The sequence below is a fragment of the Triturus cristatus genome, chromosome 4_1 (assembly GCF_964204655.1).
Source record: "Triturus cristatus chromosome 4_1, aTriCri1.1, whole genome shotgun sequence".
In the NCBI taxonomy this organism is placed as follows: Eukaryota; Metazoa; Chordata; class Amphibia; order Caudata; family Salamandridae; genus Triturus; species Triturus cristatus.
In genome coordinates this window covers 894,617,934-894,644,445 of record NC_140585.1, presented here as the reverse complement: position 1 = coordinate 894,644,445, position 26,512 = coordinate 894,617,934, and the positions used below count along the sequence as shown (strand labels likewise).

General features: G+C 44.3%; 1 protein-coding gene across 9 annotated transcripts in view; it reads left to right on the top strand.

The window, feature by feature from the left end:
- The window catches only part of IMPDH1 (inosine monophosphate dehydrogenase 1), a 330,559-nt gene that overhangs the window by 188,721 nt on the left and 115,326 nt on the right, over positions 1-26,512 (top strand). For all 9 annotated transcript variants that reach the window (XM_085653671.1, XM_085653673.1, XM_085653672.1 and 6 more), the window contains 5 exons: positions 6,355-6,456; positions 9,674-9,748; positions 11,852-12,058; positions 12,372-12,459; positions 25,552-25,751. In XM_085653671.1, the coding sequence (XP_085509797.1) occupies positions 6,355-6,456; positions 9,674-9,748; positions 11,852-12,058; positions 12,372-12,459; positions 25,552-25,751 (672 nt within the window). The remainder of the gene's footprint in view (positions 1-6,354; positions 6,457-9,673; positions 9,749-11,851; positions 12,059-12,371; positions 12,460-25,551; positions 25,752-26,512) is intronic.

Genomic DNA, 26,512 nt, shown 5'->3' with positions numbered 1-26,512 from the left:
CCCAAGACTCCTCAAAAGGTGGCACTGACGGTCCGCGCAAAGGGCAGCCTGCAGTTTCCGCACCCTCTAGCCTGTCCAGGAGGCTATTCGCTGATGCCCACCATAGGCTACTGGGCGCTCCTACTCTGCCACAGTTTGTACCCCTCCTTTCCCCTTTTGTGCTGCACTTCACGCGTCTCTCCCCAATGACATGAAAGGGACGATACGTGCCTGCGTATCCTCTGTCGTCAATGGCACGGGAGGGAAGTGTACTGGGCAAGAAGGGGTCATGTTCTAACTGACACTCATTCGGTAACGTGTTTCACCAGAACACGTGAAGAGAGCCTTACACGAGAGCCAAGGGTGTCCATCAGCACGCATGTTGTTCTGCGGTACCTCATGCAAGATGCGTAATGTTTATTTCTCTATCGGTTCCGGGATGCGCTGTGAAGGAATCTGATTATGAAAGGGAGTCTGCGTTTCACACAGTGTCTCTGGCTACACCAGGGCACGGTTTTACAAGACCGGAAGCTCTCTGCACATGCTACACAGCATGGAGCAGTGTCCGAGAAAAGCAGCATCTGTGTAACACGACTATGGCCTTACCGCCTGCATCCAGGCTACCTCTTAAAACCGTGCAGCTGCCTTGACGCAACTGTAGCCGTTTTCAGCTTTCACGACCCCTTGAAGAGTAAAAGCCGCCGACATGTCATTTGCGTGCGACTCTCCTAATGCCGACACACATGTTAGTAGGGTGCGCTTTTTATATTTATTTTAATACGTCAAAACAAATACTAAAAGACGGCGGTGTTTCATATTCTCTAGCCACCTCCTTGTTTTTTTTTTAGCTCTGTCACATTTTAAGTGCAGGGTGTCTGTCTGCTCGACTGCAGGGGTTTTGACAGTGGCGCTGGAGTGGCAGGTTACAAATAGTGGTTGGCTTTCACCGTGTTTCCGTGCCTACCCATCACACTCTTGTACAATCCGTACCGTCACTTCTGGGCATGGAAAGCCTGCCAGCCTGTAATGAAGAGCCACCTAGGGCTCCCTAAGCAGCTCTGCAAACATATGTGCGAGCTCTGAAGTAGCAGCTTTGGCGCTAGCTGCTCGATCCTGCATCAGTCATGGAATGAAACTCGGGGCCTTTTACCTCTGTCTCTGTGCCCTTATATTCCTCCCTAGACGTGGAATACCCGGACACGGCCGGCGGGGACATTCGGGTCCCTGCGGGCAGGCTGCTGGGCTCATTTCTGAAAGCATTGTTTACAAGTACTTGGCAGAAGGGAACTAACTAGCTCAAATCTGAGAGCATTATCGCCTAAAGCTCATAGTACGTGTGCCATGTCGAGAAGTAGAATGAATGTGCATAGTTCTAAATGTTGCGGGTGTGGTCCACTCCTGTTACTGTCCCTGTACTGTTTTTAGGACTTGCCTGGCGAGAGCAGCGCATGCGCTGCTCTCGCCAGAGAGGACCTTTTGGAATCAATTCTCCCCGTGGGCTCGTGCCAGCATGGACAAAGATGGCTGCTCTCGCCATCTGTCCAAAGCAGACAGCATGCGGGTGTCCCTACGGACTGTGGACAGTCCAACGCCATCTTGCGATGCTTTCGTTGTCATAGCAACAAAAAAACTATCGCTTTCACTGCCGCTTGTTACGTGTAAGCTGCACTTGGGCGCTCTCACCCAGTGCACTTTGAACCCGCCTCACCTCGGAGATCGCGTTAGGCAGCATTGTAGATTAATTCAACGTGGCTTTTCTCTGTTGCCTGGATTAGTTTTGCTTTTTCTTGCTCTGCTGATTTCCAGACCACATCGCGTTCCTCCCCTCCCGATTCTGCAGGCCCAAAGCCCATCGTGTGTCTGCGCACCTGGGTGTGTGTGCTGGCGGGGGTGGTGATACTGGTGCCCCCGGGCTTCGGTTCCCACACGCGCTGCAGCCTGGCGGTTTCCTAGCGTCTTAGCAAGTGTTGCCAAAGTGTCTATGGACCATCTTTGGTTAGGTAAAATTCGCCGCCTAAAGCAAAGCAGTCTGTGCTTTCAGACACATGCTGTCACATTTACACCTACTTTGCGCTGCAGGAAATGTCATTTTTATCGGTGTCGCCATCTATTCAATGCTTGCCTTATCATTCTCTTTGAAGCAGGACTAAAACATACCACCTAAGTGCTATTTGTGCCCTACCCAGACAACCCTTTCATTCTCTCTCGCAAGAGTGTGTTCACACTTACCTTGCACGCACAAACACACCAGGCACTCTCACAGACTCTTTTCACACAAACACTAGACACACATTCTGTACGTGACAACAGCTAACACACAGACGAGGAATATGTCCTGTCTTTAAGGGACCTCTACGTACGTACCTCATGTAATGACTGCAAGCCGGAAACGCCCATCGTCAAATGGTCATACTTTGTATAGGTTGTCATGAATTGGCAGCATCCCTGAAATTACTGCATCAAGTGACACACTGAATGCAGTGTCTTCATGTACGGTTGCCTGGTTGAGGCATCTAGTACAATAAACCTTTTTGTTCCTTGTTTTCAGCACTGGATTGCTGTTCACTTGAAAAAGCAGGAACATTCAGATACCTGTGAAACAAACGTGTTTCCTTCATTTTAACCCTGGGGTAGTACTACAATACGCTCGCGGAGTGTGCGTAGTTTGCACTACTACGCTCTACGCCAATTGCACGTAGCGCAGTGCAAAAATGAGTAGCGGGCATTTTTTGCTTGCTCGCGGTCCTCAACGTGAAGTTGGCGACCGCGAGCGAGCAAAATCAACATCCCGGCGATTATCAACGCATGGAGGTCAGGTTTCTCATTGCGAGTGGTCGCGTATGCTCGCGACCGCTCGGCATGAGAAACTACCAGTTCACGTTGCGAAAGCTGCCGCTCGAGTACAAATCTCCTCGAGCGGCAGAAAACGACCGCTTGCACTGTGCAAGATGCCGTTTGCAATGATTGCACAGTGCGGACAGCATTTCCCTCACACTACGCAGTTCGCGTAGCGTGCATAGTGCACTTCGCGTAGCTACGCGTTGTGCTACTACGCAAACTACACCCAGGGTTACTTTATTTACATGTTAGCTAAAGTAACGGTAAAGAAGAAAAGAAGGTGTCTTGGGCAACTTATCCTTAGGAACAACTTTAGTTTTAAAGACCTCTTATACTAAACATGTAAAAACATGAAACTTTAAGCAAATTTGAAAAAAAAGTGTCTTTTATTAACATGCATGAGCGTTGCTTTGACTTTTTTTCTTGGTGCATAATAGAGCGTTGGTGGCAGAAATAAGTCACATGAAGGCTCGGTTTGTTGTCCACACCATGCATGTGCTTCGCATCCCCTAGGCTTACCGTTCATCACCTTAACCCTCGCAATGCTGGCATCAGTGGGCCCACCGGCATGCCACAGACAGTACTTTGCGGCTTTTGGGCGAAGTATTTGTGAGTACCCATGCGCTATCGCATGCTTTTGCTTGTGAGACACTATTGTTTGCAAAAAGGGTTTTGAGCCCGTCATTGCTCACAGTTCATTGGCTTCCGTGTGACTTCTTCCTTGCGGACTTCTAATTAGACAGCACAGGCCAGGGGCACTTCTGGTTTCCTCCGGTGCATGGACCAAGCACCGATTAATTATTCATTAATTAGTACTTTGTTCTAAATGTTTTTAGCCCGTGTTGCATCATTCCTCTGCTATCCACCCTTTCTCCTTTTTGCTGCCCCCGGACGTTTCTGTTGCTCGCACTGTGATTAAGGTTTTTTTTATTTTATTTATTATAATTTTTAATTTTCTTTACTGTTTTGCTGCTTCTTTCTCGTTCCCATTTGCCTCGGGACCTCTTGTGGCTGATGTTAATATGACGTTATATACACATTTTAACTTTTGCATGAGATCTGTGTGGCTTATTCCCCCTCCTACCCCCCCACCACCCGTTTTCCTTCTTGCCTTCCCATCTCCCGTCCGCGTCGCTTCAACTAAATGGATGCCTAATCGACATTATTAACATCCTGTATAAACAATAGATCTCGTCTGCTTATCTTTTTATATGAACTATAGCTAACTAGAGGAGATTCATAGGTTTCCTATTAAAAGCAGTGATCTTAAATCGTTACCGGAGACTTGCACTGGAGACTACTGCCTATAAATTCACATTTCGGTAAAATTTTCTGGTTTTCCCCCTTTGCTTTCACTCATTTTTTATGCTCGCTAGAAATCATGTGTGCTTGTAACTCCCCAAGCTCACACAGGAATGTTGATAGGCTTTAGCAAGCATTGGAAAAACCAATAGGTCTTGTCTATGGGCGAGCTATTGATTTGGCAATTGGGTTTAGAAGCACAATTAGTCACCAGGACGGTAAACATTTTTAAACTAATCACTGTGAAGGAACCAGTGTGTGTGGCTTCTTCCCCTCCAACCTCTTGTCCTTGTTGCTTCAAGGAAAAAGTCCTATGATGCTTACTGCCTTGGCTGCTTTATAGTACTTTTTATTGTTTAAATATTTGTCATCCCAGTGACTCTAGTTGTGCACCTACCCGATTAGCAAAGCAATTAGTTCACCCATAGGCGAGACTTATTGGCTTTGCCAATGCTAGTTTGGCCCTGTAGTTTGAGCTCTCAAACATTTGTCTCAAGCAGGCAAACAGTCCTTTATGTTCCTCTGCTAAATCGGGCTCACCCAGTGACCTCTGCCCTCCCAGAATTATGGCCCTTTTAGCTTCATGCTGTGCCCAGGAAATCCAAGGAATCTTCAATTGTTCCATCAACTCGGGCATAATTTCCCCCACTTGGAAGGAAGCATACGTTCGCCGTATTTTGAAAAAACCGTCTGCGGACCCCCAGGTACATAGTAACTACCGCCCCATATCTCTGCTACCCTTGTTGGGAAAACTACTCGAATCGGCTATAAACAGACAGCTGAGTCTCTATTTGGAGTCCAATAACCTTTTGGATCCATCACAATCCGGATTCTGTCCGGGATTCAGCACCGAAACCGCAATCCTGGCGGTGACCGATTCACTGAGGCGAGAAATGGACGCTGGAGGATCAGTAATCCTGGTCCTCCTGGATCTCTCCGCCGCGTTTAACACCATCGCACACTCCAAGCTGGTGGAGAGATTACTTTCTTGCGGCATCCAAGATCAAGCCCTAAAATGGCTGCAGAATTTTCTCTCTGACAGATATCAAACAATCATGCTAGTGCCCTACCGCTCAGAGAAGTCCTGTCTGGACAAAGATGTAATCCAGGGTTCCTGCCTCAGTCCCACACTGTTTAATGTCTACATGTCCCCATTAACTAAAGTAGTAGTCATTTGGATTTGAGATAGTCTCGTACGCAGACAACACCCAGCTTATCTTCAAAATTAACCCTGACGTAGAATCAAAATATTTACGCTTCTCGGCTGGCATGCTCGCCATTTCTAATTGGATGACGGAAAATTGTCTCCAATTGAATCCAAGCAAGACTGAAATCATCCTAATAGGGAAAGCCCCTCTTTTCTGGACCCATGATTGGTGGCCTTCTGAGCTGGGTGTCGCCCCTCCCCCTAAACAAGTAGTGAAAAACCTGGGGTTTAAACTTGACCGGGCTTTATCCATGAAAGAACACATAGCAGCGATCTCAAGTTCCTGCTACTTCAGCCTTCGTCTCTTAGGGAGGATCCTGCCCTACCTCCCCATCAAGCATCGCAGAACCCTAGTCCAGGCCATGGTGATCAGCCGCCTCGTCTACGGAAATGCCTTGCTGGCTGAATTCGGTTCGACGCTGCTTAAACTGTTGGTCATCCAAAATACCGCCGCCCGAATGATTCTAAACCGTCCTGCGGGCTCTCCTTCAGCCCCTCTACTACGAGACCTCCACTGGCTTCCGGTCGGCAAACGATCATACTTTAAAACCTGCTGTCTTGCGTACAACGCCCAACATGGCAAAGGCCCCAAATATCTGTTAAGAAGGCTCGCTAAACAGACTTTGTCCCGCAACTTGAGATCAAATTTCCTTGGGCTCCTGACGGTCCCCCGAATACGTCTCTCCCGTTCCGGGGGAAAGGCTTTCTCGTATCTTGCCCCTCGCTATTGGAATATGCTACCTATTTCCATTTGTGGATGTACTTCTCTCCGTACTTTCAGGAAACAACTGAAAACCTTTCTGTTCTGATCGCTGGTAATCGCTCTCCCGTCTCGTCTTTTTTTTCTCCTCGGACTTCTACTAGGTACAGCGCCGAGATGCCCCAGGGTGTCGTGCGCTTTAGAAATTCCCCATATCCTAACATATGTTGTAGTGTGGATAATGTTAAAATTGAATGTGAAATTAATTGATATTTGAGACTAGGAATGTCTGAATGGACTGTTTATCCACTTCTCATGTTTATTGCAGGATTTAACCTCGGCTCTTACTCGAAAGATTACCCTGAAAACCCCTCTAATCTCATCGCCCATGGACACTGTCACAGAATCTGATATGGCCATTGCAATGGCGGTAAGTCAGCAGCACATCTCTTACTTCTAACATATGTTAGAGGCTCAAAGATGAGTATTCAGTGGGGGGGCTGGGTGTGCACACATATATATGATAACATGTCAGTTTTACCGTAACCTATGTGAAAAATGGCAACAAAATGTAAAGAAATACAAGGGAAATGGTATATAAATGAATGTAGTCCGTATATTACTGTGCTCTTTGTGAATAGGAAAGCACCTGTCCATGATCATATATTTGGGCTCTCCACAGTTATAACAACGCAGGCTAACTGTTTTAGATGTTGCAGCACACCTTGGGGCTTACCACAGATTCTTTTATTAGGTTTGTGATTTTTTTTTTAAATTTTATTTATTCAAACTCTTCAAAGGTGCACCCCTTAAGCCTGCATAGCCTCACTCCCTCGGGATTATAATGGAGTACAATGTCATACAGACGTGACATTATTTTTTAGTAATCTCCTTTCAGACTGAATGACAATGCTGTTCCTTGAATGTATGGTGAAACTATAATCTTTGTTTAAGAGAATGTAAAGCGAAAGCACTGCCTAGCTTGATGGTGACAAGCCCTAAAGTATCTCCAGCCCTGTTTCCATGACCCTTTTCTTAACCCCTTCAGTGCCCATGACGAGCTGGACTTGTCATGGGCTGCGGTGGCGCTGTGCCCATGACGAGTCCAGCTCGTCATGAACTCCGCCCGCTAATGGAAGGCGCGGCACTGGGCGGGGAAAGGGGAGGGCATGCAAGGGGTTAAATAACTTTTTCAATGCATTGTAGACTGAATTACTGACTCACTGTGGTACTTGAATTATTCAGATTCCTGTCTGGAACCTCGTGTCCACTGTTACTTGTTTACACACACAGACTTGTAATACGCACACCCTTGCTTTTATGCCTTATACTTGCATTGGAGCCCTGCTTGTCTTCTTTTGTAATGGTGTGTTATAGTGGCAAGCTGAAGCCTGAAGATATACAGGCAAATTGTGTAGCAAAGGCAAATAAGTAATCCCATAAATAAGTGTGTTCTTTCTTAGCTTGTTGTCCCATGTTTACATAAATTCAACCCCTTAACATTTCAAGTGCCCCCAACCGTCCACATTCTGATCGTTTTATGTTTTACCTGTAGATGCTATCTAGGTTGTGACTGCTGAAATCATGGCAGGCAAGTCGAACTTCATAAAATACATAAACTGTAGTCCTGGAAATCTTTGTTTGCATTCTCTGCTCTCATTGAAATTTTACCAACCAACCCAGCATTAGAAAATCCTAAACTATATTTGAAAACCAACCTTTTCCTAGCAGTTACAACTCGTATTTTATCAAGCACCTATTGGTAAATCAAAATAAGGATCATAAAACCAAAAAAGGAAGAAGTGAAATTGAGAAAAATAAGCAGTCGCACCACAAGAACAGCCTTGATGTATGACCATACAAGAACATATGGTGTATAATGACACTAAACCTTAAAGACTGTTCTGGCATCCTCCTTAATCGTCATAGTTCTTATTCACATGCTAAATTATTCTGCTCTAAACCTTGGCCTACGATTTTTAATCCCTAAATGATATACTTTCTGTTTGACATGGCAATTTATAGTGGTGTCATTCATCATCATCTGTTCATTACTCCGGAGTCTTTCCTGGGTCTAAACTGTTTCTCTTGGTTGTTTGCTGTGGCTTCTGCTTTGCCTGGTGTGGACTGGAAAATTGTTGTTCCTATGGATCTGTGATGTAATGTGATGCTGGTTTTGCTCATTGTTGAGAGTTCAGTCCAGATGGGAACATCCATTTGTATTCCATTTTGCAACTGACTAACTCATCTTTTTAAATCACTGTTCTTTGCTTACTACCCCTGTGAGATTTAACAGCCACAGGAAATGCGTCTTGTGTATTCTAGAAAGCCTAAAAACAGCCTTGGATCTCAGCTGCACAACCTAATGTCTATCATTGCCCACAGCCATCACTCAGAGTTCCTCTTACTCTCCTTCATACCTCTGTCAACTTGTAGGCATTCTCTCAGTTGGGGAATAGTGTGCTAGCTGCCTCATTATGTTGGTCTACACAGATTTATCCATCACAGGTCCCACCCAATATACCTATATATAATTGTATACTCGCTACTTGTGTAGTTTGGGCAAATTCAAGTGTTTGCCAATCCTTCTAATAGAAACCTTGTGCCCCAACTTTGTGATGTTCTGGTAGCTCCTCCACTACCACGACCTTGTTTACCCAGTGCCAATGAAGATGGCGTTTCTATAAGTATGTCATGATATGATAGACAACTATTTACTTTATTTGGGCTTAAAAATGCAGTTGCTTGATCTGAAATCCACTGGTCTTTTGAGCATTACTCCACCTGACCAAGTGAACCATCAGCATACATATAATGTGGCTAGTGTTACAGATGAGTTCCAGGGCTATGGTTTTAATATGTGCAACTTTAAAAAGCTTCCAAACCTGGTGCATTTTCTGTAATCCACCAGTGCATTTCTGTGTTTTGCTTTGGAAAAGGAAGTTAGATTTCTTGAGTTAGTTGGGAATGTATTTCAGTTTAGATGCGTCATTGTCTTTTACAGATCAACTCACAAGCTTTTAAAATCACATGCACTTTTTAAATTTATTAAGAGATGAAATATTTAAAAATCCTGTCTTATCATGAAAAATGTAAATGTGCCCTTTAAGTGGTGAATGGATCTAAACCGATTATGACAAATCCAATACTTCATTTGATGAGATTCTTGAATTCTAGTGTTCTAAACGTTTAAAGTGCACAGAAATAACAATTCATTACCATTTTGTGAGAGCAAGTTGAACTTGTGTAACCAAAGGAACGAAGGATTAAGAATGCAAAGGTTAGTAATCTTCGCTTTCAAGATTTTGAAGGAGATGCAGTTCCAGCTCATGCATTTATTCTATTGTCCAATATATTTTCATTTGTAGTTGAGGTCAGTAAAGAGAAGTGAGTGCAAAGCAGAAAATATGGTTATGGGCTCCATATTAGCAAATGTAAAGTGAGGCCAGGATCAGTTCGTTGTGTGAGATGTGCAAGGAGTCCAGGACTGTCTTCACATTACCTCTTCAGAGTTATTGCACAATATGCTCACCCTGTAGATATTGGTGAAAGGCACACTGTTTGCATTGTACAATGTTTCTCTTTTAAGTTACTGGTAAAAATGAAAATTTGCAACCCTTAATTATGTCTTTTTTTTTTTTTTACAGCTAATGGGTGGAATTGGAATTATTCACCATAACTGTACCCCAGAGTTCCAGGCCAATGAAGTCCGCAAAGCCAAGGTGAGTTTTTTTTCAATCCTCTTGGGTGTTGTGAAGTAGTATTATAATGGTTAAATGGGCCTTGAAATAGATTATTATTGGTTAGCTTCTGTTAATCACAGCACTACCGGACTGTAACAGTTGGTGAGGCAGTTCTAAATATTGTAACCAACGTATTTTTGATCACGCAGTGTTTATCAATAGTTCCGTTCTGTGAAATACAGTGTACGTAACTGTGGCTGCTGCAGTGTTGGTTAGACAGTGAAGGGCGAGCCCTATTGGTAAGGTCGTCCTTCTGGCAGCAGAGCCAGCTGACTGTGCATTTGTTATCCATTTCACAAACTCAAGACATTGAGAGATGATCGAAAGAGCCTTTATCTTCTATTTAAATTGTGTGCAAAGTGCCATTTGTTAAATATGAATACTGTTCTGTCAGACTTACTCCCTTATCTCCTGTCTTACTTTGGACTGCTCATTGAAATCGCACTGATCTTCTGGGTAACGGGAGCTTGAATGCAACCATCTTGGTTCTGTGAATGTAACAGTTTCGATCTTTGCCACTTCCGTCCCTTTCTCTTCTTTTGTCCCCTTTTGTCTCCGAGGAGCTCAGAAGTAGCCTGCCAGTTACACGTTATGCCAAATATATTACTAATAAAAAAGTAACCTTTGACAGCGCAATGGTTCTTATGTGTTAGTGCTGGGTATTTTGTTATTGTGCAAACCTAACAGTTCTTCAGTGCTGTATGTTGTAACTGCTAAAACCATAAGACGGAGTTGAATGTGTAAATAAGAGAGCTGACCCATCAGACAAGCTATTTGAATCGCATACATTTGTTGCCCATACAGTAACCATTAGATTTTTCCACTTCCAACATTCCGTGTAACATTGAACATCTGTCTACTACACAACTAGAACATTTGCAAAAACCAGTCCTGTTAATCGATCCTAATTTGAAGAGGGTGCTTTTCGAGCAGTTACTAACATGCCAGTTTTCTTTACGGTATGCAGTACGGAAGAATGTTATGACCCGTCAGGTTATTAACTAATGGAACATTTTCGATGGGCTGAGATGTGTTGCTAATTCTGTAGTGAAAATGAGTGCCAATTAGTTTGAACTGAAGTAAACGGGATTGCTGCCTTTCTAATAATTATTGCACATAAAAATGTGAGTTAATTTGATTTTCTGCTGGCAACATGTATATCTCACTGCAGACATAGTTTTTGGGCGAACCTAAATCCACCTGTGGAATGAAGCTGTTAATTTTATATTTTTGTATGCCTCCAACTATACAAATGTTTATTGCTCTTCCTTCTTGCTCAAGTCTGCAGTAATATTTTAGCAAGAAACCTGAACTGTGCACTGATCACTACAGATTTGGTTATTGATTCTTCAGCAGCAGATCCACAACTGTTGCTCAATAACTTATTATAGATATAGTGAAGAATACAGACATTGGCTGCTGGTGAGGGGGGGGGGGGTGGTCATACTTGTGCCTGTTTTTAAATGCTTTTTCTTTTTCAACTTCACTGGAAGCTTTTGTTGGAATGCATGCTAACAGGAGTCTTACTAAAACAAACTTGTAACAATCTGTTAGAAAATAAAACTGTTGGATCTTGGGAATAATCTGCTGCTTCACAATGGCTGATAAAAACTGCTCTTTCTAAAAAGGCTATGGTTCCTGTAGCCAACTGTGTCTAAAGGTTTGGAAAAACATGTACATTTAATTTCCAATCTGGTGTACTCTGTTTTGAAGAGGCAGCACATCAAGGTACATAGTGCTTTGTTCCCTCAACACAGTGGCCATAATGTTGGGTGGTGATTTCAGTGTCATGATGCACGGTAATATCCAATGCCTCAAACTTGTGGAATATTTTGAAGATGCTATACTCTACTTCTGTCTTGTGTTTGTGAGAGACAAGTGGTGTTGAGATAGTATGGCTTTCCCATAGGTAAGACTTTAAAACCAATCTGAAAACGTGTTCAGTGAAGTTGTTGATTGTAACAGTTGAAGTGTGTAAGAGCGGAAGATGATCTAGATCGTAATGGACATCAATGACCTTATGTAGACCCTGTTATGTGGCTTTTAGCCAACCTTCCTTATTCTGTTCCTCTGGTCATGCAGAAATTCGAGCAGGGATTCATCACAGACCCAGTGGTGATGAGCCCTATGCACACAGTGGGAGATGTCTTTGAAGCAAAAATCCGCCATGGATTTTCAGGTATCCCAATCACAGAAACTGGGAAGATGGGAAGCAAACTAGTGGGAATCGTGACCTCTAGAGACATTGACTTCTTAACTGAAAAAGACTACACGACGTACCTGAGTGAGGTAGGCTACAAACTCCCATTTGCTGTAAATCTGTAAGCAAAACAAGTTTAATGCTTTCTTATGCTGATCCATCTTCTGTTATTTGTTAAGTGGGCTTTAGTTGCAGACTGTAAAGGTGTCTTCTACAATAGATGGATTAGCATGGTTAATCAGATTACATAAAAATTAATATATTTCCTGCATAATTTTAACTTCTGGCTTCAAGGTCCACTGTAGTGGGAATTCTTTGTGCATATGTCTTGTGAGTGCCACACAGACATTTTGAAATAAATATCCTGCAAGTTGACATAACCTGTGCATGTTTTTTCCTCAGGTGATGACAAAACGAGATGACTTGGTTGTTGCTCTTGCCGGTATCACTTTGAACGAAGCCAATGAAATCCTACAACGCAGCAAGAAAGGTACACTTGGAGTTTAACATCTCTGCATCACAGGAAAACTAAGTGTTGCTCTCTTAGTTGATATGCACCCCTTTCCCCTCTCACCACAGCATCTGCATGAAGATGGCATTGAATCCACACAAGCTTTTCATTGTTAATGTAACTCTGCATTTCAATTTCCATTGAGAAGATGTGTTTCTAGGACTTGTGATTGCTGTTTACATACACCGTTTACAAAGTTGAGTAGCCCCAGAAAAAGTACACATCTCTGCTCAGTCAATCTTTGTCTTATGTGGGCACAGGAGTCATTTTTTTTTTCTTCTCTTTTTCTCTAAAGTAGTACTTTTGGCATGCCTGGCAAACAACATTCGCAAAGCACTTTGAATCCATTTGTTTGGCTTTAAAGCCATGCAACATCCTCTATGCTGTGCAGCATGGTTGGAGAACATTTTTTTTAAATTTTGTTTTATTTCTTTGAGGCTTTGCGGCATCATATTGTAAGCACGCTCCACTGCAAAATGATGTTGGTGTTTTTGTTTTCTGGAAAACTTGTATTTATTATTTTTTAAAGTGGGTGGGAGCACTGGGATTGGGGGCAGAAGCAACACAAGAGGCTTGTGTGTGGGCGGGGGGGCGTAAGCAACACCGGGGGCATGGGTGGCTGAAGGAGAAGCAACAGGTGAGAAAAGGTGGTGCAGGTGGGGAGAAGCACACCATCAAGCAAGCAGCTTACTAAGTAAATTAGGACATGAGCGTGATATATTGGGGGCGGGGAGAAGCACACGGATGACAGAGCAACACTGATTGCAGAGGGAGAAGAGTACACAATGAGAAGGCTGAATAAAACTACTCTCATGAAGTGCTTAACTGAAAATAAAAAAGTAGTGATTGCAACACAACCAGTGGAAGCATAGAAGCCACAACCAGTGTAAGCATAGAAGCCAGCCTATCAAAATTAGTGATAAAGAATCAATGCTGCATGGGAGGGACTATGACAAGATTGACAAACTGGGACATGAATAAGAAGTATACAAAGGAAGGTGACCTGAAAGCCAACTAATGGTTAGAGATATGCCGGCTCCTACCTCCAGTATGTTCTTGGGAAGCCCACAAGACGGCTTGTGGCAGACTGCATATGTGCTGTCTAGTTGACCAGTCCTAAAAAAAGGAGGCAACGTTAATGAATTTGACCCCAAGGCCATCTGTTGTGTAACTATACAATTAAACAGGTAATTTGAAAACTCGAGCCATTTGAAACAAGTACAGTACTTGCTAAAAATGTATATGTTTAACAATAATATTAAAAACCTGTTCGGATCAAGAGGGAGTAGGCTCAGTTTTTTTAGTGCATGGAACATGCTCACATTTATGGAAAATAAATTAACTGAGATGCAATGGAATGCAGTGATTTTCCCAAAAACCACACACTTTGGTCATGTGGAGAAGTCCAAACTGTGCGGTCATGTTGGTCCTCAGTTGGCAATCTGTGCACTGGACTGCACATAACAGCCCAGTGATGTTTTATGAAAAGCTTAAAAGTAAATTAGTGTAATTTGCAAGAGGCTTCCTCAGAAACTAAAGTGAGATAAATACCGGTGGCACAATTAAAACATTTCCATAACTGTGGAATAGTTTCGATTTAGCAAGGCTTTGATTATGCCCCCGTATTTTTTCAATATAACACTCCGTACATACCAGGGCTCCATTAATGTCAAGTTTCGGGATTTTCAGAAGCTTGGCAAATGCAGAGCATGTTATGAATGACCTCTGTTAGGACTATCTTCTTGATGACCAGACATTTGGCATATCCTAGCACTTTCAAAAAGCGTCGACTGGGCAGCAGTGTTGCCAGACGTTTCTGCTGACAGCTTTTTCATTGTGAACCCAGGAGAAGGGGGTTCGGTTGCACTGGTAAGGTGAAATCACGGTGACAACACATGGCTGATACAGGGCCTGTGGCTGTGGAAGGTAGTGGCTGGGGATAAATAAATAAGGGATTGCCGCTGTTTTCAGTGCCACTGCAGGCAGAATGTACAAGATGCACAAAGTAGCTCCGAAACAAATCCCTACAATGGCCACTGCATATTGTTAAAAGAAGTTGTGTGGTGCTCTCAGGGAGGGCTAAACACCGGAAGCTGCATGACATATGCATGCACTTGACAAATGGCGAGCACGCAAAATGGGGCAACAATAGTGCCAGCAAATGGCAAGCCTATGGGTGGGCTGAAGTCCACAGCAGTAGATATATCATGTCTCGGTTTGAGACGGCACATGCTTGCTGTCGAGAGCAGAGACCTAAACAGCATCTTTGCCTGCATAAGGAGAGAATTCTCCTGGGAAGCCTGCTATAGGGAGCAGATCGCTCATGCTTGGTTGTACTCGGTTGATATATGAAGGGTCATGCCAGATTTGCTGTTGCATGAAGTGATTAGAGTTTAAATAGCCAGATTCATTTTATTGCAGACACTTCCCAGAAGAAGGTCCTGATCAAACTAAAGCCATAGGGAGGCCTTCAAACTGTCAAGTCAAACTGTAATCAAAGATATTTAGAAGAAGTTGCCATTTTTGACAAGGTATGAACACTGCTGCATTACTACATACACGGGTGCTGAAAGGCACAATAGTTCCTTCAGATTAGTTTAGGAACTAAGCCCATTTCTTGGGATATATGCAATATTACATTTCTATCCGGAAGTGTAAGAGCAAAATCATTTATTCAGTAAAGCAATAATTTCCTCAGCAAGCCAAAATTGATTGACTCTTTCACTGACCTTTTAATGTTTACATATTCAGTCCACGATAAAAACCAAATGTTAAAGTCGAGTTATTACTAGCATTAATTTTAACACCTCAGCGTATGTTAAAAAACCCCAAAAAAAACAACCTGGGAAATCCATCTAGAAACCACAATTAAAGTGCAGTTATGGTTACAAATTAAAAAGAATGACCATTGAAATTCTTGTGGTTAGGAGCAAAATATAACTTGCATAGCAGCCATGTAAACCATAACTCGCGCACCAAAGTTAAATCTCATGACCTCAGTATCAATGAAACGGGTGCAATTACGAATGTTGTAAATCATCTTGCAGCTGAGATTTCTAAACACGTTATAACCACTGCTAATCATAACTTCACTTTAACCTCTGTAATACAACATTCAAGAGTTCTATGAGTGAGCCAACACCCGCAGCACAAGGATTTTGGCAGCGAGGGACGCTTGTTTTGGGGGGATTGGAATAGTAAAAGTAGGGAAGAGTCTTGAAAGGGTTATTTTGGGGATCATAGTAGTGGTATAGGGTTTGGGATGAATGAGGGAGTGGGGGTAATGGATATATTGATAGGGTGAGAAATAGGCTAGTGAACTGGAAAGAGTAGTAGAAAGAGGTTTGAGATGAGTCCGAGTTGAGCTAGAGAATATATTGAGAGCGGTGTAGGGTGAAAAGTAGGGTAGTGCATTGGATATGCTGAATAAGACGAAAAGTAATAAGTAAAAGTAATAAATATATAGATCCAAAAGTAATAAAGTACATGGTATATAGATGCATAAAGAACGGTAGTATATGTAGATTAAAGATGCATTAAATAAACTCTGGCTTCCAAGTGTTGTTGTACTTTAAATTAGTTTTATTTATTTGATTGATATATATATGTTCGAGGCATATGAGCTGCAGATTACACACTTGTGCATAGATCGCCATCTGGTGTTGGGCCCGGATGTTTGCAGTTGTTTTTCCTCTTGGAAAGTCTTTGGAAGTCACGAGGTCGGTGACTCCTCCTTTGGATCGGATTGCGCATGGGCTTGGGCTCCATCCTCTTTTTTTCCGCCATCGGGCTCGGATGTGATCTTCGCGCTCCGGTTCCGAACAGCTTCCAGTTCGACGATCGACGCGCAATCCTCACCCCAACTCGCGGTATTGTTTTCGATCGCGATCTCCCCACTCGACGAGCCTCTCATCGGCAAAAACCTTCGATTCCGGTCGGCGGCGACGGTCTTCGGGCCTACCCAAGCTCCGGTCCTGGCTAATGGAAAGGACTCCCTTCAAGAAGTGCCCTCGCTGTGGGTCCAAGTTCCCCCACACCGATCTCCACGAAGTATGCAATCTCTGCCTCTCCCCTGAACAAGAGGCTCAAGATTGTCCGGCGTGTTAGTCCTTCCGGTCCATGAAAACCATTCGAGACCGAAGGGCTCGAAGAACCATGGCACACTCGTTGACGACGATTCCGGACGATATCTTCGGGGAAGGCGTCGACGCTCCAGAAGAACACCATACCGACTAGGGACTCGTCAGCGCCTCCGAAGCCGACGATTCAGTTGTCGAGGACATATCTCCGGCACAGAGGGTCGTGAGTACTAATCTACACCCCCACCGACCCCCCCCCCCCCCCCCCCCCCTCCACACCCTCGCAGGCATCGAAAAAGGCTTCGGTCACGCCTTCGCCTCCGGGCCTAAGCAAGACCAAAGACATTGCTTCCCACACCGCACCTTCGGGCCCGGTAAAGAAGCCGATAAAGCCTTCCGGCAGCGCGGGCTCGAGCCAGCCCACCGTTGGTGCCGATAAACACTCTTTGACACCGAAAAAGAAAATGGCCTCCGCTTCGACACCGAGCCCCGCACCGAAACACTCGGTGTCGAGAACCAGCTCCTCGGTGCCAACACCATCTTCGGCACCGACAAAAGCACACAAGGCCACCGGCACCGACACTTCGAAGCCGAAATCCACCTCGGCGCCGACCAAACAATCAGACTTTTCCAAGCATAGTTCCAAACAACGAACCAGCGCGGATAAAGCCAAAAAACCAACGGCCCCGACGCCTTCGGCACCGACGGATCAACCAACATCACCAGAACTTTTTACACCGGATCCATTACAAAAAACACTAGCCAAGGATCCTAAAACCGGACATTTGATGCTCTCCATCAAAAAGAGACAGCTGGATAAACCTGATCCGCCTCCACCTCCAAAGAGGAAGGACTCTGCTACCTCTCCTCCTTTCAGAATACCTTCCCCCGCCTCCTCCACCTTCCCCTCCTCCACCGTCTCCGCCCCCACCTCATCATTCTCCGACACCCTCTCCGGATGATGATGATCAGGGGGATCCATATGATGACATAGGAGACGTGCCCCAAGATTCACCTACAGGGGACCCCACTCCCACAGGCTCCCCAGACCCATGGGACGATTATAATATCCCTGACATCCCTAATGTCCCACAGGATGATCTCTACCCTTCCAGACCTTCCCCACCAGAAGACTCACTGGGGTTCAACCATCTACTACAAAGGGCGGCACACTATCACGGGGTAGATCTCCATACCGACCCCCGTGGAGGAGGATTTCCTCCTCGATAAGTTTGACACCACACATAGGACTACCTCCATATTGCCTATGCTCAAGGAGTTATAAAACATGCGCCAGAGGTCTTTAAAGACCCAGTCAGAGCCAGGGTCATTAACCCGCGCATTGAAAAGAAATATAAATCCGCCCCTACAGATCCCTCCTACATCAGAGGGCCAGCACCACTAGATTCTCTGGTAGTGTCCACAGCACGTAAAAGGGCCAACTCCCAAGCGTCAGGCGAAGTACCACCACCTGACCAAGAGTCTAAACTCTTGGACGCATCAGGCAAGCGTACTGCATCTCAAGCTGCCAACATATGGCGTATCGCTAATACACAAGCGCTACTAGCCAGGTATGACAGGGCCCATTATGACGAATTAGAAGCCATAATGCAACATCTCCCTGATAAATCAAACCTAGGGCCAACGAGCTAATTCAGGAGGGCAAAACCATTACTAATACCTCCATACGTTGTGCCCTAGATGCAGCAGACACAGCCTCCAGGGCCATCAATACTAGTGTCCTCCTCCGTCGCCATGCCTGGCTAAGGATCTCAGGTTTTAAACTGGAGGTACAGGCATCCATCCTCAACCATCCCTTTGACCAGGAACATCTGAGTGGATGAGGCCCTAGAAACGATGAAAAAAGACACGGACACGGCAAAATCCATTGGGGCTTTACAATCACACCCTCCCAGGCGCTCCTTTCGCCGCTCTTCCTGTCGGAGCACATCCAGAGGCTACTCCTCCGACACTGCTTCCACTTCATATAAGGCCCCTACCCAGTCCACCTTTACAAGGGGCTACCAAAGAGGCGGCTACAGGGGCAACAATAACAAAGGCAGAGGCAAAACAAACACCGCCCGTTCTGCCACCGCACCTACCCAATGACTTCCCTCCACTCCCCAGACCATCCCACTCCAGTCGGGGTCAGACTCCAAAATTTCCGCCCTGTCTGGGCCACAATCACCTCAGATAAATGGGTAACACAAATAATTTGGTCAGGCTACTGCCTAGAACTAATATCTACCCCCCCCACCCCCAAACATTCCACCCAGACAACGCCCAATGTCACAAGAACATCTAACACTACTAAAGCAGGAGGTAATCTCCCTCCTACAGAAAAGGGCGATAGAACACGTTCCTACCAACCAACGAAATATGGGGGTCTACTCCCTATATTTTCTCATACCAAAAAGGGTTGAGACCCTGCGGCCCATCCTAGACCTCAGGCCCCTAAACAAATACATACACTCAGACAATTTTCAAATGGTAACGCTGCACCAGGTACTTCCACTGCTTTCCCAAAACGACTTCCTGACCACTTTAGACCTAAAAGACGCTTATTTCCACATTCCAGTGCACAACGCTCACAGGAAGTTCCTCAGATTCGTAGTGGACGGCCAACACTACCAATTCAAAGTACTCCCGTTCGGAGTCACAACAGCACCACGTGTATTCACCAAGTGCCTAGCAGTAGTGGCAGCACACCTCAGGAGACAACACATCCATGTCTTCCCATACCTAGACGACTGGCAAATAAAAACCAGTTTATACAGCCAGTGTGTACAACACACGCATGCCGCTATCCAGCTACTTCACCAACTGGGCTTCACAGTAAACCACGCAAAGTCCCATCTACAACCATCCCACATAAAACAATACCTCGGTGCCACCATAGACACCTCAAAAGCGCTAGCCTACGGCAATCCTGCCAGGATTACAAGTATTCCGGCTCTACGCGCAAAATTCATGGCACAACACTCCCTTCCAGCTCGAGTGTTTATGCAACTAATAGGGATGATGGCCTCTTGCATCTTCATAGTACCTCACGCAAGACTCCAGATGCGTCCTCTCCAAGAGTGCTTAGCACGCCAATGGAACCAGGCCCAGGGTCATTTAACAGATCTGGTGTTGGTAGACGGTCGCACCCATCGCTCTCTGCAGTGGTGGACCACCACAAACCTTTCCACAGGTCGACCATTCCTGGACCTGGATCCCCAGATAGTACTAACCACAGACGCATCGCTCTCCGGCTGGGGAGCTCATCTATTACATCTCACCGTGCAGGGCACATGGACACCTCAACAAAAGTTACTCGACATCAACCATCTGGAGTTACTAGCAATCTTCTTAGCCCTAAAATCTTTTCAAACGCAGACTTCAGGCAAGGCATTCCTAATCCGCACAGACAACATGACAGCCATGTACTATATTCAAAAACAAGGCGGCACACAGTCTCCACAGCTCTCTCAGCTAGCACAGAGCATATGGAGATGGGCCATAGCCCAGAAAATCTTTCTCCTAGCTCGGCTTGTCCCAGGAGTCCAAAACACTATGGCAGATCTGCTCAGCAGACAAACACAACAAATTCACGAGTGGGAACTCCACCCACAAGTTCTACACCCGTACTTTCAGATGTTGTGGCATCCACAGATAGACCTCTTCGCCACCCACGAAAACACCAAATGCCCAAGCTTCGCCGCCAGATATCCACACCCATTGTCCAAAGGAAATGCGATCTGGATGAACTGGTCAGGCAGATTTGCGTACGCATTTCCGCATCTCCCACTCAGTTGTGCGCAAACTACAGCAACACTCCCTCACACTAATCCTAGTAGCTCCAACTTGGGCCAGACAACCGTGGTACACCACACTGCTGGAACTATCTATAGTACCGCACCAAAAATTACGCCTCTCTCCACACCTCTTAACCCAGAACCATGGAGAGATCACACACCCGGACCCAGTTCAGCTCAACCTTGCGATCTGGCTAATGAAGTCCTAGAATTCGGTTATCTAAATCTTCCCCCTGACTGTATGAACGTCAGCAAGGAAGCTAGGCGACCCACCACTAGAGCGTGCTACGCCGCCAAGTGGAAACGTTTTGTTGTCTATTGTCACAACAACACCATCAATCCCCTAGACTTCTCCATTCAACACATCATAGGCTACTTACTCCTACAAAGGTGTAATCTAGCCTATACGTCCATTCGCCTGCACCTCGCAGCTATAGCAGCTTACCTACAAAACGGGCAACATCTATCCCTTTTTAGAGTACCTGCCATTAAAGCCTTCATGGAAGGCCTTAAAAGAATAATTCCCCCCAGAGTGCCACCCTCACCTGTGTGGAACCTAAATATCGTTCTCACCAGACTAATGGGGCCTCCATTCGAACCATTGCACAAATGTGAACTCCAATTTTTAACCTGGAAAACCGCTTTTCTCGTAGCCATCACTTCCCTCAGAAGGGTCAGTGAGATACAAGCATTTACCATTCAAGAACCTTTCCTACAAATGCACCATAACAAAGTTGTTCTCTGTACCAACCCAAAATTCCTCCCTAAAGTCATTTCTCCTTTTCACCTAAACCAATCTGTAGAACTACCAGTATTCTTCTCGCAACCACAAACTGTTGCATAAAGAGCTCTCCACACACTAGATGTCAAACTAGTCTTACTCTACTACATCGAGAGAACACAACCTTTCCGTAAGACCAAACAACTGTTTGTCTCTTTCTCTCCACCACACAAGGGCAACCCCATCTCCAAGTCGGGGATAGCTAGGTGGATTGTCAAATGCATTCAGATTTGCTACCACAAAGCAAAACTAACGCTATCCGTTCCCCCTAAAGCCTATTCTACACGTAAAATAGGGGCTTCAATAGCTTTTCTAGGAAACATCCCATTAGAAGATATCTGCAAAGCAGCTACATGGTCAACACCGCACACTTTCACTAAACACTATTGTGTTGATGTGCAAACTAAGCAACAGGCTAGTGTGGGCCAGGCTGTACTCCAAACATTATTTCAAACCACTGCAACAGATACGGGTGGTCGCCGCTAAGGGTGGGTACTGCTATATAATCTATGCACAAGTGTGTAATCTGCAGCTCATATGCCTCGAACAGAATATGCTACTAACCAGTATGCATCTGTTCTTGGCATGTAGAGCTACAGATCTACACACACCCACCCGCCTCCCCGGCTACCTTTATCTGTTCCAGTTTATCTTATTTAGATACAACACACATGGGCATCTTCACTGTTTATTACTACGCTCTATTTCCCTGCTGGCGAAAAACAATCTGAGGATGGAGCCCAAGCCCATGCGCAATACGATCTAAAGGAGGAGTCACCGACCTCGTGACTTCCAAAGACTTTCCAAGTGGAAAAACAAACTGCAAACATCCGGGCCCAACACCAGATGGCGATCTATGCACAAGTGTGTAAATCTGCTGCTCTACATGCCAAGAACAGATGCATACTGGTAAGTAGCATATTCCTTTTTAGATCAATAGTGAATCCATTGTATATAAATAGTTATGATAAAAAGATTTACTTATTTATGCAGTCACTTATATACATGTTAAAACATAGAACAATGTACTATTAGTTATATGTACATTTGTTAAGCGAAACTGTGTGTGTGTGTATGTGTGTATATATATATATATATATATATATATATATTTAAACATAAGTATTCTACACGTTATACAAAGCAATACACATTTATAGGTACATATCTATAGTACTAATGAATGCTTAAATACAGAGAGATATGGTGTATATGTCTGTTTGCGTATGGTGGTTATGTGGGGAAGAGCCAATTAAGTAGTTTTCTGTAGAGAAGTTGGTTATCTGTGGATCTTATGTTTGGGGGGGGGTAAAGAGTTCTATAGTTTGGCTGCTTCAACAGAGAATGATGTGCCACCCATTGTTTTATCTCTTATATCTTGGGATTTTGAGGCGAGGTGCCACTCTGGAGCGGAGGTTCCTTTGTTGAATGGGTTTGGTGGTTTTATTCCTGATGAAGAGCGGTCCCGTTCCATGTATCACTTTGTGGGTGATACAAAGCATCTTGAATGTTGATCTTCTGGCAACCGGTGACCAATGCATGGCTTTCAAGGGAGGGGTGATGTGGTCTTGTGGTTGTATATGTAAGAGTAGTCTGGCAGCCGAGTTCTGAGTCCGTTGTAGTCTTTTCATGGTCTTAAAAGGTGATCCATGGTAGAGATAAATGTTCTAGGATCCTGCATTCCTACACTTCTGATGTAAATGAGGGTAAACTTGTATTTGGGGATAGGAAAGGCCCAGCCATGGCAACCATATGAAAGCGTGGTATTGGGTCAATATTTGAGATGTGGATAACTAAGGTATTTTGACCCAGAGTAGGAACCTAGGGAAACCTACCAACCCCAGGCACTGTGGAGAACTCCATACCTTAGGGGGAGTCCTCACTGCTCTGGCTTGCAGGAGTGCCTGAATGCCCTGCAAATATCACACTGTTATTTAAAAAACTGAATTTCTTCACATTTCCATGACCAAAAGTCACTATTTTATGGGGAGCAGCAAATATCCCATGACTCAGTAATCAAACATGTCTACCAGAAAAAAGATTCTGTTCCCTATCAATGTTGTCTTCACACTGCCAGTGTTCTAGCCTAGATCTGTCCCTTGCTGTAGACACACCCACAAATATGTTAATGTTTTTAGCTAGAGCGGTTCAGGAACATTGGCTAGGAAGACCTTTAGGTGATGATCTGGGTGTGTTTTTTTTGGCATCAAAGTTCAGAAAATGTGATTACCAAACCCCCACTCCTCCCTTTTGACATTTGCAGGGTATTCCGGGGAATCTAACATTCAAACATGCTGCCACATCACCCTGGATTTCCTTGGGTCTCCTATTTTTTTTTATACACGTCTTGGTTTGGTAGATTTTACTTGGTGGAAGACAACCCAAGGCCAAATACTGCAGACAACACCTACGAACGCTCACCCATCAAAAGCCTTACCAGGTGGCTAGTGTATGGATCCCTGTTCAAAAACCTTTGAAACTCCTGCATGTCTAGTACCCACAGTCCAACTACTGGGATATCTTCCTATTTGAAGAAGACTAAAGACAATAACCATGTTTTGGGAAACGCATTGCTGAAACTATAACTAACTGTCTAGGGCAATGCTTCAACATGAAGTTTATCATGATGAGGGAGGTCTGGTATGCAGTGTGAGAAGTCTTAAGATTCATAGATATTTGATAATATATGGTTGTGGTACATTTCCAGATAGCACAGATGTGATGCCTGCGACTAAAAGACGTACCCAACATTTGCATTAGGATTTTTGTTCCTTCCCAATTTTTCCAAATGCACTGTACCCACTTTATCACCTGTGGGCACCATGAACCCATAGACCTTGATACTTGATACTTGTCTCGTACCCATATTCTCTGTAGACCCTGGGGCAGAAAGTTGGATACGAAGTCTTGGAAAGGACATGTTCTTGCTGGAGTAAGACGAGGGAATTGTTGGATTACAATAAAAAAAATCCTCTCTGATTTCATCATGTTCTGCTGACTAGCCAGTTGAGGAGAGTAAAGGCAGGCACCCAACAATAGGAACCTTAGGATGAGTAGATGTTGAAAATATGTTCCATACAGCCCAGTGGTGATGCTTGGAGACTAAAACACCGGTACTGTAAATGGGCATTTTACTTTCAGTTGTTGTCTAAATGTACCAAATAAAATACATTGTATCCATTTTATCGCCAGTGGACACCCCGAACCATCTGTCAGCTACCTCCACGTCTCATTTGGTCAGAATATGTAATTCCGAGACCATTGCCATGCAATTTGAATCCAGTGCAATTTCGAAACTGTGTGTGCAAACCCACAAGTGCACTGGTTGTTGAATGCAAATATTCCATTTTGCACTAGACTGTCAGTGCAAAGTTGTGTGGCACCAGTAATTTGACATTAACTAGAATCTCCATTGGTATGATTATTTTGAGGATAATGCACATGAAAGCTAGTAAATGTTTTCAAACTTTTACCAAGCTCTTTCCTCTTAAAGTCCACACTGCTTTCTGTTCTTCGTTGACTCTCTTCACAATTTATAGGGCTTTTGTGCAGTAATAACTGTGACCCTAGCGACTGCTCTTGCCATGGTACTATGGAGAAAATTCCATCGATGAAAGGTATACCTGGATTGATGAAGGTACCCTTTTAGCGTGTGGCAGGACGCTGGAACTCTGGCTTCAGAAACTTTTCTCAAGTGCCATGCTTTGTTTTTGTTCCTACTCTTTCTGCTAACAGCACAGCCTACTAACTGCTTCATTTGTCATAAAGTCTGAAGGGAAATATTGTGGATATTGAAAGCAGCTATCCAGCTTTCCCTCCAAGTAATCTGGTGCCAAGAAGTAATGTTACCTTTAAAGTGAACCTCAGGGTATTTGGTTTTCATCTCTCACCATTTGCTTCTGATAGTAATAAACTTGTATGCGTTACCCGGTGACCTATTGCCTTTTTATTATTATCTACCACTTAAGTCTGTTTTGTTACACTTGGCACAGTCCACAAACTGTAGCAGCATGATGGAACAAGTTGCGTCCTCTTATTATTGTATCCAGAATCAGCTGGAAAACCACATTCATCCCTAAAATATGGCCTCTTTCTAGAACTAACATCTGATTTAAAACCTGTTCATGCTAATCAATACATAGTGCAAGTATTTCTATCATGTAAGGAAACTGAGCTTGGGAGCACCATGATGGATAGCTGGCCCTACTTAGTATTTGACCCCCAACAATAGTCTATTTTCTGGTTGTGAGTGCATTAGAGTGTCTGACCTGCTTCGATATCTCATTGTTTCCCTGCAGACGTTTTACGAAATGTACTGTTTTGGAAGAGTGACCTTAACGAGCTCCGCTGCTAATCCCCGGTGTGATGGGCTCCTCCTCCGTGATGAGTTTTCCTCTTGCCTCATCTCTTACAGGAAAGCTTCCCATCGTGAATGACAGTGACGAGCTGATTGCCATCATTGCCCGGACAGATCTGAAAAAGAACCGCGACTTCCCACTTGCATCAAAGGACTCCCGAAAGCAGCTGCTATGCGGGGCAGCCATTGGGACTCGTGAGGATGACAAGTATCGCCTTGACCTGCTAGTGCAGGCTGGAGTGGATGTAGTGGTTCTGGTGAGTTCATGTTTCTTCCCTTGATTTCACTTAACCTCCTCTCTAACTTCAACCCTTTAGAGGTGTAAAAAGCTGGGAGATGTGTGTAGTCTTAAAGGCTGAGTTTATTAGGGCAGAAAAACGGTCATTCACCTTAAGATTCATGCTAATCTTGCGTTTTACATTTTTAAATTTTTTTACATCTGGTAGCAGTTTGATAATCTCCCAATTTAAAACATAAGCCTTTGTTTGTGGCCTCTTCAGAGATGCAGAACCTTGGAAACTGTACCTCCATGATGATTTTGAATTTGTTACAGACTTGTTTCTCTGGAAGCTGGAACATACTTATTCAAACAGTCTAACACAATTAAAGTCACTCTATTTTGTCTTTCTTTAGTCTTCCTACTTTTTTCTGGTCTTTTTTTCTGGTAAATAAGTATGGTTAAACTAGCACATTTTACTATATAGTCTTCATTGAGCTAGTAGACATTGTGCTGGTATACTCAATCGCTTTTTCCTGGCATCTTCCCACTCTCAACCTGTGGGTATTCCTGCTGCCTTGTGGTGGTACCAGAAAATGTTTCTAAAGCTGTTGAAAATAAAAATTGTATCCTGATGGTATTTATATAAGCATTAGAACATCACAAGACTCGCACCTCCATCCATGCACATAGGCACGCCCTCACCAGGTTCCTTTTTTGCCCCCCTCCCGTCGATGTGGTCTCAACCTATTTCTTTCACTCTTAACAAATTCCTCTCCTGCGGGCCCCATTTTGGGGTCT